Source organism: Protopterus annectens, chromosome 14.part0 (genome assembly GCF_019279795.1).
Source record: "Protopterus annectens isolate FY-2018-M chromosome 14.part0, PAN1.0, whole genome shotgun sequence".
Lineage (NCBI taxonomy): Eukaryota > Metazoa > Chordata > Ceratodontiformes > Protopteridae > Protopterus > Protopterus annectens.
The window spans coordinates 187091066-187108197 of NC_056748.1; the positions used below are offsets into that span (position 1 = coordinate 187091066).

General features: G+C 41.9%; 1 protein-coding gene across 1 annotated transcript in view; it reads left to right on the forward strand.

Annotated features, from left to right (window-relative positions):
- Positions 1-17132, forward strand: part of XPNPEP1 (X-prolyl aminopeptidase 1) — a 1046907-nt gene that overhangs the window by 942541 nt on the left and 87234 nt on the right. The window contains exon 18 of the mRNA XM_044055946.1: positions 4175-4273. Coding sequence (XP_043911881.1) covers positions 4175-4273 — 99 coding nt within the window. The remainder of the gene's footprint in view (positions 1-4174; positions 4274-17132) is intronic.

A 17132-nucleotide genomic window follows, 5' to 3' on the forward strand; every position in this document is an offset into this window, starting at 1 on the left:
CAAAATCTTTAAGTGATATTTTTAGTATAGTAATTCCTGCCTTCCTTATCTTGTGATTTATTAAAAACTCGTATTCTGAGTACTAATGTCTTTTGGCTTTTCCCGGTTAGGAGCCGCCACAGCGGAACTCTGGTCCACTAATGATTGGCAGTGGATTTTGTATGGTGCAGAGTTGCCAGCCCGACACCCATTCACGCACGCACCTACCTGCATATCTTTAAATGTCACTCGACCACAGGGAGGACATGTAGACTCCACACAGAAGGCACTCCAGCCGAGAATCGGACAGGAGAACCTCTTGCTGTGAGGCGACAATGCTAACCACTGCACCACCGCGGCAAAAATTTGTATTCTGAGTACGTATTATTATTGTCACATCAAATGACTTGATATTCCATCCACCCATCAGTAATCACTTTTTCCCACTTGGAGTTAATAAACGTATGCTGACAGGGTTTCCAATTTGCAAGAAAATAATGTTCCTGTTTATAATTGTTATAACTCTTAAAAACATGCAGTATTCAACCCAATGTGACTAAGATACTTCTGTTGTTTTATTTTTTTCTTTTAATGATGTGGTTCAAATCGTTTGTGTTAAGATTGGCACCATATTGGACTAATAGATTGTAAAATCACTTGTAACAAGATGGCAAATTACCCAGATAAACTCTCTCAATAATGGAAAAAATAAGAAAAAAACTGAAAAAAAAAACTGAAAACATGTACACAAGCCAGAAAACTCACAGACACATGAAAAAGATTAAGTTAAAAGTCAGAAAAATAGCCCATAGCAGGTCGAAACTACCCCAAACATAAATAGCAAGTGTGCTTTCATGGAATTAAGTTTAGAACTCACAGTTTTGCATAGCTTCACTGAAGTTTTTCCTCTTTTCAGAGAGTGAACTAGAAGGTCTCAGAATTGAAGATCGGTTTACCAAGAGCAGACTTTTTAAAATGGCAGCCTGATAAATTGCATTCGTTTTAGAATGAGTGAAATCTGACTCTCACTCTTTTATTAACTCCACAACAAAGTGGGTGCAGGCAATGAATTACATCCACTCTTATATTTGGTACTGAATTATCACCAGAATGTTAAGTAATTCTTCAGAAATCGTATTAACCAAGAAAGAAGGTTGCTGAGAGCATACCTCTCAACTGTCCAGATTTTTGCCTCATGTTTTTGGTCTGTTCCTCATAAAAGTTTGCTTTTCTGACAACTCATTGAGGATTGAAGTCAGAAAACAATGACAGACATTTCAGTTTTAGACTTCATACTTTTCAGAAAATTTATGCTAATGCCATATGTGTTATTCTATCAACTTTCTAAGTTTGTAAGAGCAGTATTTAAAATGTGTTCCTACTTTTGGGCCTTTGTCCCCTATTTTGTATGGCTTTGTCCAGATTTCTTTTTCTTAGACATTGAGAAGTAGGGCTAAGAGTCATCTCATTACGTTTGGAACTTCAGCAGTTCTGAGATTTGGATGTCCGGACTGAAGTTCTAATTTACTAGTTTTTCCTTGAACTTTATTTAACCATTGCCAGAGTGTTTTAATTTGGTAAAGATGTTCATTTTTTTGTGCTCCAAGTTCAGAGTTGTATTAGGCATTGATACAGTAGTTATTTGTCTTTTAGTGTCTGAATTTGTACAGTTTCTGTCACCAAGATAAGTTTCAAATTCTATAATTCTTGAGTAATGCCATAGAGTTTTTGAATGACAGTATTTAGTGAGGCCATCTACAACACCCCAACTGGGGCTTGAGATGTAGCCCGGTTCTGCTGCATATTATAATGGTTTGCAGTAATCCAAGAGTTAATACCAGATACATAGCTCTCAACCTTCCAGCTCCAAAATGAGGAACACTAGCCCTCATAATGTGAAACAAATGGGCAAAATGTGGAACACATACTAATGGCTTACTAACAGCTTTAACCAGGACAGTCCTAGGATGGTTTAAACATGCTCCTTTTACTTATAAAAAAGATCTTTTAATAAATTACTATGATTCATTTCTATTTGCCATGAATATCAGTTAAAAATGTCCTAATACTGAATGTGTGACACTTTTTTAACGTGGAACTTCGAGGAACATGAACTTTTTAAGACCCCAAATGAGGTACATTCCTCGTAATGAGGTACACTTCAGAAGTATGACCAGATATGATAGAGATTAATTGAGAAGCTGTTGCTTCTCAAATCTGGCTAAGCCTTGTATAGTGAAATTAACTTGGATAAAGAAGTTTGTTTTAAAGAATCAAAAGATAAACCAGTCGAGATGTATTGCAGTGAAGCTTTATTATCTGGAGGTATAGCTGAGCTCTTCGGTGTCAGCTGCAAACCCTGCCATTGTTGTGCCAACTATGCAGTGTCTTTAAGTTTAGCAAAGCTGAAATAATATCCTTAGTCCCTTCAGGGAGAGTGTATCCATTGATGCTGCAAGCTAAAGTATGTCCCACTGAAAAAATGTTTGCTTTCTTGGAAACCTGGGTTGCCAGTTTAGAACTGCCAGCACCAGACATCTGTTGTGCATTTTAACTGTAGAAAGTAAAGACACTAAAGAACAATGTGATGATGCCCATTTTCTTACAAATGGCTTGTTTACTTATACTTTAAATATGTTTGTCAGAATTGACTGTAAAGTAGTAGAAAAAAGGAATACAATACATATCTGTTGTGTGGCTTCTCTTATGCACTCTTACAAATGCCGCAGAGCTTGTTTTTTGTGTTAGGCCCTGTGATTCTGCAGTGTAAGTGGAATGTCCATAATTAATGTCCACCAGCCAGACTTACTTTTTAGTAAGTGGAAGAGGTTCAGCACTAGCCCAGTCAGTCAGCTTCCAGTGGTCCTAAACTATGTCAGGCATCTGTATAGATTGGGCCTCACTTATTCCAGGGTTAAGGTGCATGTTTCATCATTTTCTGCTTATCAAGATCCTAGAGAAGGCAGAAGCGTGGCCTGGCACCAGCTAGTGAAGCAGTTCCTTAAAGGAGTGCTGCATCTCTGTCCACCTTTGAGAACTCCTCTCCATAATTTGAACTTCATGGCTGAAAACACTTGGCTGGCCCTTGTTCAAAACCACTAGTTCAGCAGTACTGAAGTTTTTAACTTGAAAAGATGTGCTTTGTAGTGGATATCACCTCTGCTCACAAGGTTTTGGAGTTTCAGGCCCTTATGTGTAGAGAACCACAACTGGTCTCTCAAAAAATCCAACCCCATATTTTCTCCTGCAAATTGTTTGTGAACCGACCCTGAAAACCAATTCATCCATCTCCTTTGTTTCTTCAGCAGACCAAATGACAGAGGAGGAGCCCTTCAAACCTTGGATGTGCATCATCAGCTCAGGTTCAAAGTAGATGTATAAGTATAGGAGGACCAAACAGCGTACATTTTGGGAAGTGAAGGATTGACAGACTACAACTGGATCCTTGCCAAATACATTGCCAGCTGGATTAACTTTTACCATAGCAGCTCACTGCAAATTATTTCTTATTTACTTTGTTAGTTTGTTAACTCGGTACGTGAGCTGCACTGGGGACACTTTTCACCCCTAACCCAGGGTATAGGAAGGGATACTATCTTTGAGAATTAGAATGTGAGAAAACATATGTATATACATGTATACAAGTGAATAAATCAGTACATATGTGCAGTTAACAGTTAAGTAAAACCTATTTAATTGTAGAAACTGTATTAAAAGTGAGGTGAAGAAATAATGTACATAAAGCTATATAATTTGGTTAAATCAACAAACCTCACAAGAAACTATTAAAACATTCCTTGTATCAGATATAAGAAGTTACTTAAAATTATAGTAGAAGTTTTGATTTGTGTGAGGTCCTGGAACTTCTAACTGCAGAATCTCTAAGACAGATGAAATGGCCAGTACAGTTCAGGACAGTTTCAGACTATGCTTTTTGTGCACAGTTTCAAATGTTCTGCTTGCATAGACTACATAGTGAACTTTTCTGGTATTTAAATGGCTACGTAAACATAAATGTGTGTGGTACCATTTTTTTATTCATTGGTCACAAATGAATACTACTTGTAATTTGGTTTACCTGTTGAGCTTTGCATGTCATCTGCAGAATTAGGGATCTGAGTGTTATTTTTCAGAGAAATAATTTCATTGAAATAAATGTCATGGATGCTTTCATTGGTGAAAATATGTTTTTCAGTACAACTTCAAGAACAGAGGAAGTTTAACATTTGAACCTATTACGCTGGTTCCCATACAGACTAAAATGATAAATTTGGATATGCTGACACAGCAGGAGGTAAGAGAATATAAGACACATTGCTTTTGTCATAAAATATTTCAAATTCTGTAAACAGCTTCATTATTTCTATGGAGAAGCATTCATGAGATTTGTAAGGGAAGTTTTAACTGCATAGTCCAATTCCTCTGGAGTAGGTTTTCATTTAAGGACTTTCAGGAAAAAAGCAAGCTTCAGAGAACTGAATATTGCAACCACATACCTTGTACAAAGCAAAAGCATTGCAGTAATTCTTTTCAAGTCAGTTTTAATTTGCAGGGTAAAACCAGACACCAGTTGGCATAATCGTTAAGGTCTTTGCCTCCCACGCACAAGGTACAAAGTTCGATCCTGACCTCCAACCAATGCCTGTTTGGAGTTTGCAGGTTCTCCCTGTGTCTCCATGGGATTTCTCCCATGTCTAAAAAACATGCCGAGTGTTTCCTTCTCAAAACTCCCCAATAAATGGAGCTGTGGGCAGCAGCATAGACTCTACATGGTGCCCTATAGGGGAGAAGAGTTATACAGATCAACCCCCTTTGGGCATCTACTGTGGAGCACAGTATCCTCAAGATAGGAGAACACAGATTATACACTACGCGCTGTGGCAGGGCTAGCCACTCAACAGTGTAAAATATGTCTTTAGGTGATTCAGTCATGTTGACTAATGTCACCAGAATGGGCATGGGTAGTTACTGGTGATAGGCGAGTTGAGGATCCAGCCTAATCTGACCCACACCAGGGACACTTGCTAATGATGAAAGGATTATATGTGCACCTACTGGTCAGTGTGTGCCCACAGTAAAGCACAGCAACCCTGGGTCAATAAGCTACTGGCCAGTATGCTTAATGTAGGTTTGCTGACAAGATGCAGCTTGGAAGTGGATGACATGATGATACAGAGGAGGTAGAACATCCTATGTATCCAAGAGATAAAATGGAAGGGCAGAGCAGTAAAGCGACTTGGCTTGGGATCCAGACTCTACTACTCGGGTGAGGGATGGGCTAGAAATGGTATAGGAATTGTGGTGAAAGAGAGGCTTCAGAAGGCAGTGTGGGATAACATCAGAATTAATGACAGACTCGTGGCAGTCAGACTCCAGTGTAATGATATTCATAATCTCAGCGTGTTCCCCACAGCAGGGTTGTGATAGTGATGAAAAGAGTGCATTCAGACAGCAGTTGCAGGACCTACTAGATAAAGCAGGAAACATGAATTGGTGTTGATAATGGATGACTTGAATGCACATATCAGGATGGATAGAACAGGATATGAGGACTGCCTGGGTCCACTTGGGTAAGGCAACAGGAATAAAGAAGGAGAAGCCATTTTAGACTTCTGTCTGGCAAATAGCTTGATAGTAGACAACACCTGGTTCAGAAAGAGACAGTCACAAGATCACATACGAGAGTAGCCAACAGGTAGACTTCCTCCTAGTAAGGACAAGACACTGGGGTAGAATTCATGATTGCAAAGTCATCCCCAGTGAAACAGTTAGCCCGTAGCATAAACCACTAATTGCCACAGTCATCTGCAAGCAGTGGTCACAGAAAGCTGTAAGGTCGACAGAGACCAGGCTGAAGACCTGGAAGTTGACTGGAGAGAAAGTACAACAGTTCAAGGAATTAGTCAGGGCTCTAGCACCCCAAGAAGAGGAGGAAGTAGGTGGAGTTGAGCAAGAATGGCAGCGCCTAAAAACAGCATGTGTTAGAACTACAAAAAAGGTATGTGGCCAAGCCAGGTATGGAAATAAGGTACATAAGGAAAGCTGGTGGTGGAATGCAGTAGTCTAGGAAGTCATCAAAAGAAAGGAGGAGTGTAGGGGGAAGTGGGAGATAGAAAAGAACTGACCAGGTTAGAAAGGACTACTGGTTGGCTAACAAAGAAGCTAAGAAAGAGGTTGCAATAGCAAAGAATAGGGCATCGGAGGCACTCTACCAACTTCTGGAAAGTGACTCAGTAAGTGGCACAAAGAAACTATATCAGGTTGCAAGGCAAAGACAGAAAGATAAAGAAGATAGTCAGACACCCTTCATAAGGGATGCCAGCAACAACCTGCTCACCAGTCAGCAGGACATCAAAAGCAGGTGAAAGGAATATTTCCAGAAGCTTCTGAATGAAGAAAACCACACAGAAGCAGTACTACCCCAAAACAGCCTACGATGAGAGAAGAAGAGCTCACCCTAGAAGAAATAAGAACAGCACTAAGGAAAATGAAGTCAGGGAAAGCAGCAGGCTCAGATGAGGTCACAGCAGATAGGATAAAGATGCTGGGTGAGACAGGGGAGAAATGGCTCCTAAGGGTACTACTAGCAGTGTGGAGAGAAATGCATATCCCAGATGACTGGAGAATAAGCATACTCATGCCAGTGTACAAAAACAAAGGGGACATTCATGACTGTGGGCAGTACAGAGGCATCAAACTTCTATCACATTGCATGAAAGTTCTGGAGAGGGTGATTGATAAACAGATACACAGAGTTGTAGAATGTAAGATGGGAGATGGGCAGTTCGGATTCAGATCAGGATGTAGCACAATTGACCCGATGTTTGCAGTGAGACAGATACTTGAGAAAAGCTAGAGATGAGGGAGAGGCCAACTGGGCATTCCTAGACTTGGAGAAGGCATATGACAAGGTCCCAAGGGTAGTAATGCAGTGGTTTGAAGTCCCAGAAACATTGGTAGAATTAGTGTAGGCTATGTACAAGGACCCAATGACTCAAGTACGAACAGTGTTGAGCCTCACAGAGGGGTTCCCAGTGGGAGTGGGTGTACACCAGGGGTCAGCTCTGAGCCCACTGCTGTTCATACTGGTGATGGACTACATTAGCAAACTGGTCGGAGGGGACATATCAACAAAGCTGCTGTATGCAGATGATGTGGCATTACAGGCAGACTCTGAGCAAGAACTTCAACAAAGGATAGGAGAATGGAATGCTAAACTAAAGGCACATAGGATGAAGCACAGATAAGACAGTGGTAATGGCAGCAAACTGGAGAATCAGAAGAAGCTGAGAATAGAGATAGAAGGGAAGATAGTGGAACAGGTAAACAGCTTCAAGTATCTGGGAGGGGTGGTTGAGGAGAAGGGAAGTCTGAATGAAGAGGTCAAAGGTAGAATCAGAGGGGCTGCAGCCAACTGGCATAGAGTGTCAGGTGTAGTCTATGACAGAAGAATGCCAAAGAAGCTGAAAAGTAAGGTGTACAAGACAGTGGTGTGATCAGTACTACTGTATGGTACAGAAACCTGGGCAGTAAAGGCAAAACAGTTGAAGAAGCTAGAGGTGATGGAAATGAAGTGCCTGAGAAGGGTGGTATGATGCACACTGTGGGACAGACAAAGAAATGAGGACATAAGAGCAGAAGCCGTAGTAGCTCCAATTGCAGAAAAGATCAAAGAGAACAGATTACTATGGTTTGGACAGGTGCAGAAAAGCAGAAGACAATCCAGTGAGGAAGGTTTGGAAAAGACAGGAAGAAGGTAAGAGGAAGCAAAGACATCCAACAAAGAGGTAGATGGATTGTGTGAAAGAAAATCTGTGACAATCATGAGTGTTGAAGAAGGCAGGAATGTGGCACTTAATCTAGAGAGGTGGTGACAGTTAACATGATACCGCGACCCAATGTAGAAAAAAATGGGAAAGGGGGCTGCTGCTGCTTCTGATGATGGTTTTAATTTGCAGGGCCTTGTTTTCATTGGGCCAGCTAGTCTTTAGATGGTGCTGCTGTAATTAAATTTTTTTGATTGTCATTGATGAACCAGCCGCTCCTGTGTAAGTATGTTGATATTGGAAACAAGGTTAAATAAAGATCAGCATATCATTTTTTATTTATTTTTTCCTCATTTCTTATACAAGTAGCATTGAAACAAGTCTTTGGCCAAGATTCACAGACAAGTGCTGAAAGGCCTGCAGCTTTAATTTTTGTGGAGGACACTGTGCAAAGAGCCCCATCAGGCTAATCAGACGTGTTAAATGATGAATAGTGCTAGCATTCTAAGCAAAACACTGCATATGTAGAGAGGTGTAGCAGTAACAGGATAAATAGTGCTAGGCTGCTCATTGGCAGTATGTGTCACTGAAATGATGATGTAATTGGCAAGGCAGGTAATCATGGTTGAGTAATGTATGTTTGCATTGAAACTTACATCTGCATAGCTACATGTAGTGCCCACTCGGCACAGGAAGGGCAACATATCATCCAGCAGATAAATTAAAGGAAGATATGCATAGCATAGTGGCAGCCCTGTTTGTCATGTAATGGGGAGATAGAAAGTAGGAAGTGGGAAAACAGCAAGCAGTGGTAAACACAGAAGAGTAATATGGTATCAAAGGTGGAAAGGCAGGAAGGGTATTTTTTTCTTTTTTGTTATGACCCTGTTTTGTAAGTGATCTAAAAAAGGGTATGTGGGGAGGATAGCAAGGGCTGGGCTTAGATGTGATAGTATAGATTGCAGGAATACACAAACAAACAGGAGACATACATGCACAGAAGGTGAAGTCAAAGACAATGGATATACAGATCCATACAGAGGGTAGAGAAATGGTAATGAGGAGGGTTGAACAACCCACAAGAGGTCAGGGATGAAACTTACGTGAAGGAAGCTACAAGGACAGGAATACTCTGAGTTCCTAGCATAGTTAGATACCAAGTAGGCCCAGTAGGCAATGAAGCCAAGCAGCACTTCTGTGGGTAGCTCATGTCACAGGCCAGCAGCTCCCCATGTTTGCTCTTTTGTTGTCTCAGTGGGCTGAGACTGGTTGTGTGACTTCACAATTCATGCCAGAAGGTGCTCCACATTGCTGAGGCAGGCATCCACCTGTTGATGCACCTTGACGGCCACTCAGCAGCTGGCACACACAGACCACTGGAGACTCCTTCAGTCATTGTTCAAGGTAGGATTATTTGCATTTCCTTCTAATAAACAGGCACAGCTGGCATCAGTGACCCCTCCAGACAAACCAAGGTGAACACAGCCTCTTCTCTTCCTCCTCCTCCATGACTGGACCAGAAGAAGGATAACACAAGGGGAAAATTACCATAGGATCACAGGAAGTTACTAGGCTATTGGCCCTGAGGCCCTTGTAAACCTAGCCAAGAGATTAGCCTATGTTTAGACATGTGCTAATGCACAATCACAGTCATACAGTGGATGCACAATCACAGTCATACAGTGGATTGGCACAGATGTCGTACTCACCCCGTTGCTGGGAAAGACAATTTCACCTACTTTGACACTCAGCCATGTTTAGCTGCCACTTCTCCATCATTAGAAAGCAAAGTGTGTAGTCTTAAGTACACTTTGAAGACAGTGATACTAAAATCTTTACAGTACATTTCAGGCTCCCTCTCTTGAACTTCTGTCTCCACAGGTGAAGCAGGTCAGACTGGTACAACTTGAAGTCAGTATACCTATATTGGCATTGCTTTCCAGAATGGGAATTTCAGTGGCATCACTCACCATCCCAATCAGCTCTTCACAGGCATTCACTTTACACATAGGGCATCATGATGGCCTACCAAACACCTCTGATGTGCCTGTGCTGAAAGATCAGGAAGATCCAGCTGTCCTTGGCATGCTAAGCTTCTAGGTTTTATTCCCAGCTACCTTAAGTACCACAGCCATTTAGTTAGGTCCACTTCAGGAGAAAGTGGTATCCTCATGGTAGTAGCACTGCAACACTACTATATGACTATAATGCTGCTGTTATGCATATGCTATGTGCATGAGCATACATGTCATATGCAGAATGTTCACATTGATGTGTATGGCTAGCACCGTGATGTGGGGATAGCACATTGCACAGTGGCAGCAGTTCAGAGACAGTAGAGCTAACTGGCTTCATTAAAATAGCTTTCATACTAACTTGCTCCTGTAAGCATTGTGTAAAGGAGTGGTGCCTTTTTGGTAGTAACACTACACTAGTGGAATTTCAGTAAAGCCTCTGTAGATATTGACTTTCCCAGAATTAAGAAAGTAGCCCTTTCTGATAAAGTGCCTTAACAGTAATAAATCCTGTAATCAGTCAGAAAGTAGCCCTTTCTGGTAAAGTGCCTTAACAACAGTAATAAACCCTGTAATCAGTACTAGTGACAGTGAGGCTGATATCATGGTGTATGTGTAACTGGAAACCAATGGCAGTGGCTTGGCACTGCCTGTGGCTAAAGAGTTCAAAAGAGAGCGTAGGAAACCTAGGAAGGAAATTACACAAGCAGTGTGGGGTTCCTTGGCCATACGTTGTGGCATGGTCACAGTACAGAAATGGGGTGGGGAGGGCACTACAGCTGATGTCCTATGGCTACAGCATGGGGTTGAAGGAGAGAGGCTTTCCATAGCACTAACTCCAACTGATAACTCATGGTTACAGTATTTAAATTGGGGGGGGGCATCTGTACATGACACTAACTACAGATTTTAATCAATGACTACAGTGTATAGAAGGGGGAGATGACAGAGCCTGTGCATAGCACTTACTGATACATAAATGGGGGGGGGGGACCTTGTGCAAATGCTAGCTGCAGCTGATGACCAGGTGCATAATATGGGAAGGGGGGCTGTGCCATAGTTATGTGGATCCTACAGCGTAACATACACATTCACTGACTGACATGTTTTGCATACAGATATATAGGTTGCCACATGGCCACCTAAGGGGGTGAAAACACCTTCAGAAGCTCAGCAGACCAGAGAACGAAGTGGCTGGAGAGCAGAAATCCATACCAGAACACTAACTTGTTCAGTATATTCTTGAAGAAAAATATGCAAGACGATTCTGACTTAGACAGAGACAGGGTTTTTCTTTGATTCCCAAGCCCACTATTCTGATTCAGTGGAAAGTCTGTCCACACTACCACTGTTAGAGAAGTTTTCTTTTTATAAGACTCATTCTAGGTTGAATGACACCTTTTTGTAGGAACAAGTGGATGTTCACCCTAAACTGAGGAGAAGCAGAGAGAGTATGATATACTGTAAGAGGATTTACCATAAGCTACACTTGTTTCTTCTGTCATGCTAGCCGTGGAGGATGAATTAAATGCTCCCTGCAGTAATCCTGACCCTCAGCCATTGGTCCTTAAAAAAGGCCACACACTTACAAGTACCAGTCCTTTCCTGCAGTTGAGAAAGCAGGGTATCAGACAGATTTTTTATGAGACTGTCCTTCTTCCAGTTTATTTAGTCAGATATTGACAGCTTGTTGGGATTGTTCTGCCACACTTCCTTCAGAAAGTAGGTACTGTCTGAATCCTGCAATGTCTAATGTGTGTCAGGTGTCTAAACATGTTTTGAAGTGTGTATATAATTATACAGATACTTTCTACTGCTTCTGTGTTAAAAGCACATGCCTGGGTACATACTAAAAAAATACTTTTTTTCTCAGTTGTTTTTATTGAAAATTTTAACAACAAAACATTACTATATGATAATAGAATATTATAAAACAAATGTACACGTCTAAAAGAAAAACAACTAAAATAACTATTTACAATGGTGTCTACTGTAAAGCAAAGCTTTTTAAACAGAAAAAGAAATGTGATAAGAGTAGTTGTTAATTATTAAAATCTGTTTATCCAACAGTTCTTTGAATTTCAACCATGTATTTATTTGAACAGGTGATTCTAGATGTTTTTTGTCTTGATTGTGATAAGTTTAAGATGACAAACGTCAGTTGCCAGGTGTACAAATTCCTTCATAGTAGGAGTGTCTGATTCTTCCAGTTCTTGGTGACAACTTTTCTTGCTAATGTTCAGTTATTCCATAAAAGAGGGTATTTTATTTTCTTGACACAAGTGAGAAGAGGTGTATTAAATAAAATAAGATATTTGGTTCATAGGCAGGTACTAGGCTATTGGCCCTAGGGCTTATAATAATCCTAGCCAAAAAGGTACCTTGGCTTTCGCCACCCAAGAAAATTATTTTCCTGTGCCCCTGTCAAGCAGAGCCACAGAAGTGATCCCCGGGGTGAATTTCCTATCTCCCATCCAATCATCAAAATTTTTCTTGAAGAGTGCTAATGAGGAGCTTTGTTTCATATAGCTAGGTAGTTTGTTCCAGAGTGTGGGAAGTCTCTGGGACAGGAATCTATCCCTCCAACTTGTTCTGTTTTTGTGGTGACAAGGTTTAGATCCCTAGAGCGTGTAGCTCAGAGGGACTGGGATTTCTTTTAGTGGAGCATGTCCAACAGCTCTGGGTTTTGACATAGCTTTGTATGTTAGGCAGAGATCACCTCTGAGTAGGCGATATGCGACAGAGTAAAGTTGGAGTTTTTTGAGATGGTCTGCATAGAGCATCTGTTTGAGGCCGGTGATCCTCTTTGTGAGGTATTTCTGTGGCCTTTCTAGTTGTTGTGGATGTCTTGTGAGGTACATACAAAAAGGGGTGTTGTACTCTATAATGGGTCTAATGAGTGACAAGTAGAGGGGAACAATGACCTCTTTATCATTAGAACAGACTGTAAGAGAGAATTCATATTATCCCAATATGTTTTGTTTTATACAGTCATAAAACATATGCTGCCAGTCAGCTTTAACATGTAGTTTACATCTCCAGCACCCTATGTCTTTATTATACATCAATTCAACTTTATGTGGTGTGATAAAAGTTCTAGGTAAGAACTTCCAAGAGAATAAAATCTGACATTTTAAACTCTACTTTAAACAAGGAGGTTTTTTGCTTTGCTGTGTTTCTGCTTAGGTTCTCAATCAGTTTGATGATGGAGGGAAATTAATTCAGGGAGTTAACACTAAAAATAATCTGACCACCACGACTGTTAGTCCATAAAAAAGTTTGTATTGTCTGACCTCTGCCTGGTTGTGTGGATATTCTTTGGTTTATTTCAGGGAGTTACTAAGAGTTTTGAACCCCCACATTATAAATCTTACAAGCCTGCTGTTTTTTTAAGACAAAATAATCAACATTTGCAGTAGTCTTGCAAATAGGGACCAAAAAAGAGATGGCAGGAGGGGGACAGTTTAAAAAAAAGTGATCATTTAAAAAAATGAGTTAACTACTTCAGAATGATTATGCCAGCATTCTCCCCACCACCATTGCCCTCCTGTCCTTACATCTCTCTGTCTGTCCCATAGAGTTGCTCTCAGACTTTCCCAATGGCAACAGATTATTTGAGACTGTTGAATATTGGTACTTATTCAGGAGGGTTACAGTTAGCATTGGATGGACATAACTCCTTTCAGCAGATTTCCTCCTTACCCTTTGAACCAAATAGTGCTTTTTCCACAGATTCAGCAACACATGTGTACCCTACGAGTCACGCCACCAGTGCCTTTAGACCAAAGGGAGGAAGGCTTCTATGCTTCCGCTTTCAAAGAAGTTCTAGATATTTCCTTTCTCATCCCATTTGTGAGTACCTTCTTCTTTTTTTGGCTGTTGCCCTTAGGGGTCGCCACAGCGGATCATCTGTTTCCATTTCTTCCTGTCCTCTGCATCTTGCTCTGTCACACCAACCACCTGCATGTCCTCTCTCACCACATCCATAAACCTTATCTTAGGCCTTCCCCTTTTCCTGTTACCTGGCAGTTCCATCCTTAGCACCCTTCTCCCAATATACCCAGCATCCCTTCTCAACACATGTCCAAACTAATACAGTCTCGCTTCTCTGGCTTTGTCTCCAAATAGTCCAGCTTGAGCTGACCCTCTAATATACTGATTCCTGTCCATCATATTCACACCCAATGCAAATGTTAACATCTTTAAGTCTGCCACCTCCAGCTCTGACTCCTGTATTTTTGTCAGTACCACTGCCTCCAACCCATATAACATAGCTGGTCTCACTACTCTCTTGTAGACCTTCCCTTTAACTCTTACTGGTACCTGTCTGTCACTAATCACTCCCGACACTCTTCTCCATCCACTCCACCCTGCCTGCACTGTCTTCTTCACCTCTCTGTCACACTCACAGATACTCCAAAATGTTGATCCCAAGTATTTAAACTTGTCCACCTTTGCCAACTCTACTCGCTTCATCCTCACAATTCCTCTATCTTCCCTCTCATTCACACACATGTATTCTGTCTTAGTCCTGCTAACCTTCATTCCTTTCCTCTCTAGAGCATATCTCCACCTCTCCATGGTCTCCCCTACCTGTTCCCTACTCTCACTACAGATCACAGTGTCATTCACAAACATCATAGTCCACAGGGACTCGTGTATGATCTTGTCTGCCAACCTGTCCATCACCATTGCAAATGACAAAGGGCTCAGAGCTGATCCTTGATGTAATCCCACCCCCCCACCTTGAACACATCAGTCATTCCTACCCCAGACCTCACCACTGTCACACTACCCTCTTACATATCCTATACCACTCTTACATACTTCTCTGCCACTCCCGACTTCCTCATACAGTACAACTACTCCTCTCTAGCGACCCTGTCATATGCTTTCTCTAAGTCCACAAAGACAACAATCCAACTCCTTCTGACTCTCTCTATAATTCTCCATCAACACCCTCAGAGCAAATATTGCATCTGTAGTGCTCTTTCCCGGTATGAAACAATGCTGCTGCTCACTAGTCATCACCTCCCTTCTTAACCTAGCTTCCACTAATTTCCCATAACTTCATGCTGTGACTGATCAGTTTTATCCCTCTGTAGATGTTCTTTGTGTTTCACTGCTGCAGTCATCGCATTTGGGGTTATCTGCCTGCAGGTAGCCCTCAGCCGGCCTGAATACCAGAGTCTTTGGATTTCTGCATCTTATGCTGTCACTTCTTCCATGACATCAGGGGTTTTTCATAGTTTCATAGTTTGGTACTAGGCTTCTGCCCTGGGGCATTTATAAGCCTAGCCATAGTGATGTGGCTATCGCCACCCCATGTAATGGTACAAAAGTGTACAGAATAGATTTAGAATACTGTGCCTCTGTCTAGTAGTGACACAGAGATGACCCCTGGGGTAAACCTACGATCTCCCATCCACTCGTCAAGATTTCTCTTGAAGAGAGTCAGTGAGGGGCTCTGCCTAACATGAACTGGGATTCTGTTCCAGAGTATGGGAAGCCTCTGAGTTATGAATCTGTCCCTCCAGCATGTCCTATTCATATTTGTGCTGAGGTTTAAATCTTTAGCTCTCGTGGTTCTGATGGATTTGGATTTTTTGAGGTGGAGCATGTCCATCATTTCCTGATTGGACATGGCCTTGTACGTCAGGCACAGATCACCTCTGAGCAGGTGGTATGCTACTGAATAGAGCTGGAGTTTCTTTAGTCTGGCAGCATATGACATATGTTGGAGACCCTTGATCCTCTTGGTGAGGTACTTTTGGGGTCTCTCTAGCTGTTGCAAGTGCTGGGTGAGGTACATACCAAATGGGGCATTGTACTCAATCATGGGCCTGATAAGGGAGGAGTATAGGGGTACAATGACCTCCATTGATCTCGATGTGAATCCCTTCATGATAAGGTGGGCAAGGTAGAAAGTCTTTCTAACCACTTTGGCAACGTGGGTGTCAAATGAGAGATCACTATCGACTTGGGTCCCCAGGTACTCTGATTACTTTTGCCGTACTCAGTGGGTTACTGTCTATGTGATAATTTGTGGGTACTTTGTTTTTCCCAAAGGGGATGACTATACATTTTTTGGCATTTAGTTTAAGGCCATGACTCCGGCACCAGTTGTCCGTTTCAGTGAGGCCTTTCTGTAGGATGTATGTGTCAGCTGGTGTATCGACTATGTCACCTAGTTTGCAGTCATCTGCAAACTTTGTCAGCCACAACCCTCCCATGTTTGCTTTCACATCTGAGAAATAAATGCCGAACAAGAGGAGTCCTAGGACAGAGCCCTGTGGGACACCACTTGTGACTGGCTTTGATTTATGGGTTCTATCCTTTAGCCAGTTTGCCACCCATCTTGTGACATATGGATTTACATTTAAGCTGTTGAGCTTGTCTATGATGCCAGAGTGGGGTATTGTGTTGAAAGCTTTAGCCAAGTCCAGGTAAGCTGTATGGACTGCTTTGCCCTCGTCAATGGCTCTAGTGACTGTTTCGAAAAAGTCAACCAGGTTCAGAAGGCAGGATCTGCCCTTTACAAAGCCGAACTGGGTGGGATCAAGTGTCTGTAAGTCCCCAATGTCTCTGTTTATGAGTTCCATAATGATTCTTTCCATAGCTTTGCAGACCAGGCTGGTTAAGCTTATGGGGCGGTAGTTACCAGGGTCTGTAGAGGTGCCTCCTTTGTGGAGTGGGACTACTGTTGCTGTACGCCAGTGTTCAGGTACATATCCTGTAGTAAGGCTAAGGTTAAATAGCATTTTTATGTGCGGGTTTAGCTCCTCTTGGAGTTTACGTAGCACACAACCCGGGATACCGTCAGGTCCCATTGATGCTGTGTTTTTAGCTTTGCTGAGGGCGGTTCTCACCTGGACATCTGAGATGACAGGGAGGTTACATTCAGCTGGGATAAGTATTTCTTCTTTTGGGGGTGAGGGAGGGGAGAAATTTGCACTGAACCTGTCTGCCAGAATGTTGGCAATATCTGTGGGTTCAGTGTATTTTTTGTCATTGTGAACTAACTCTGAACATATCTGAGGGTTTCCGCCCAGGTTTCTAACATAGCTGAAGAAGGCCTTGTGATTATCTTTAGTGTCCATAGCGATTTTTCTCTCAAAGTTGGCCTTGGGTGTTTTTATGAGAGAACGTAGCTTTCTACTAGTGCTGATCAGAGGTGCCTTCTCTTTATGGGATTTTTCTCTGTCGTGCAGTAGCTTCCTTCTTTTGTTATACAATTTGTTTATGGCTGGGGTCCACCAGACAGGACGCCGCCCTTGGTGGAGAGGGTCTTGGTTTTATTTGGGATTGCATGATCCATGCATTCTTGGAGATGTCCGTAGAAAGCATTTGTGAAGGATTCTGCATTGTGGGA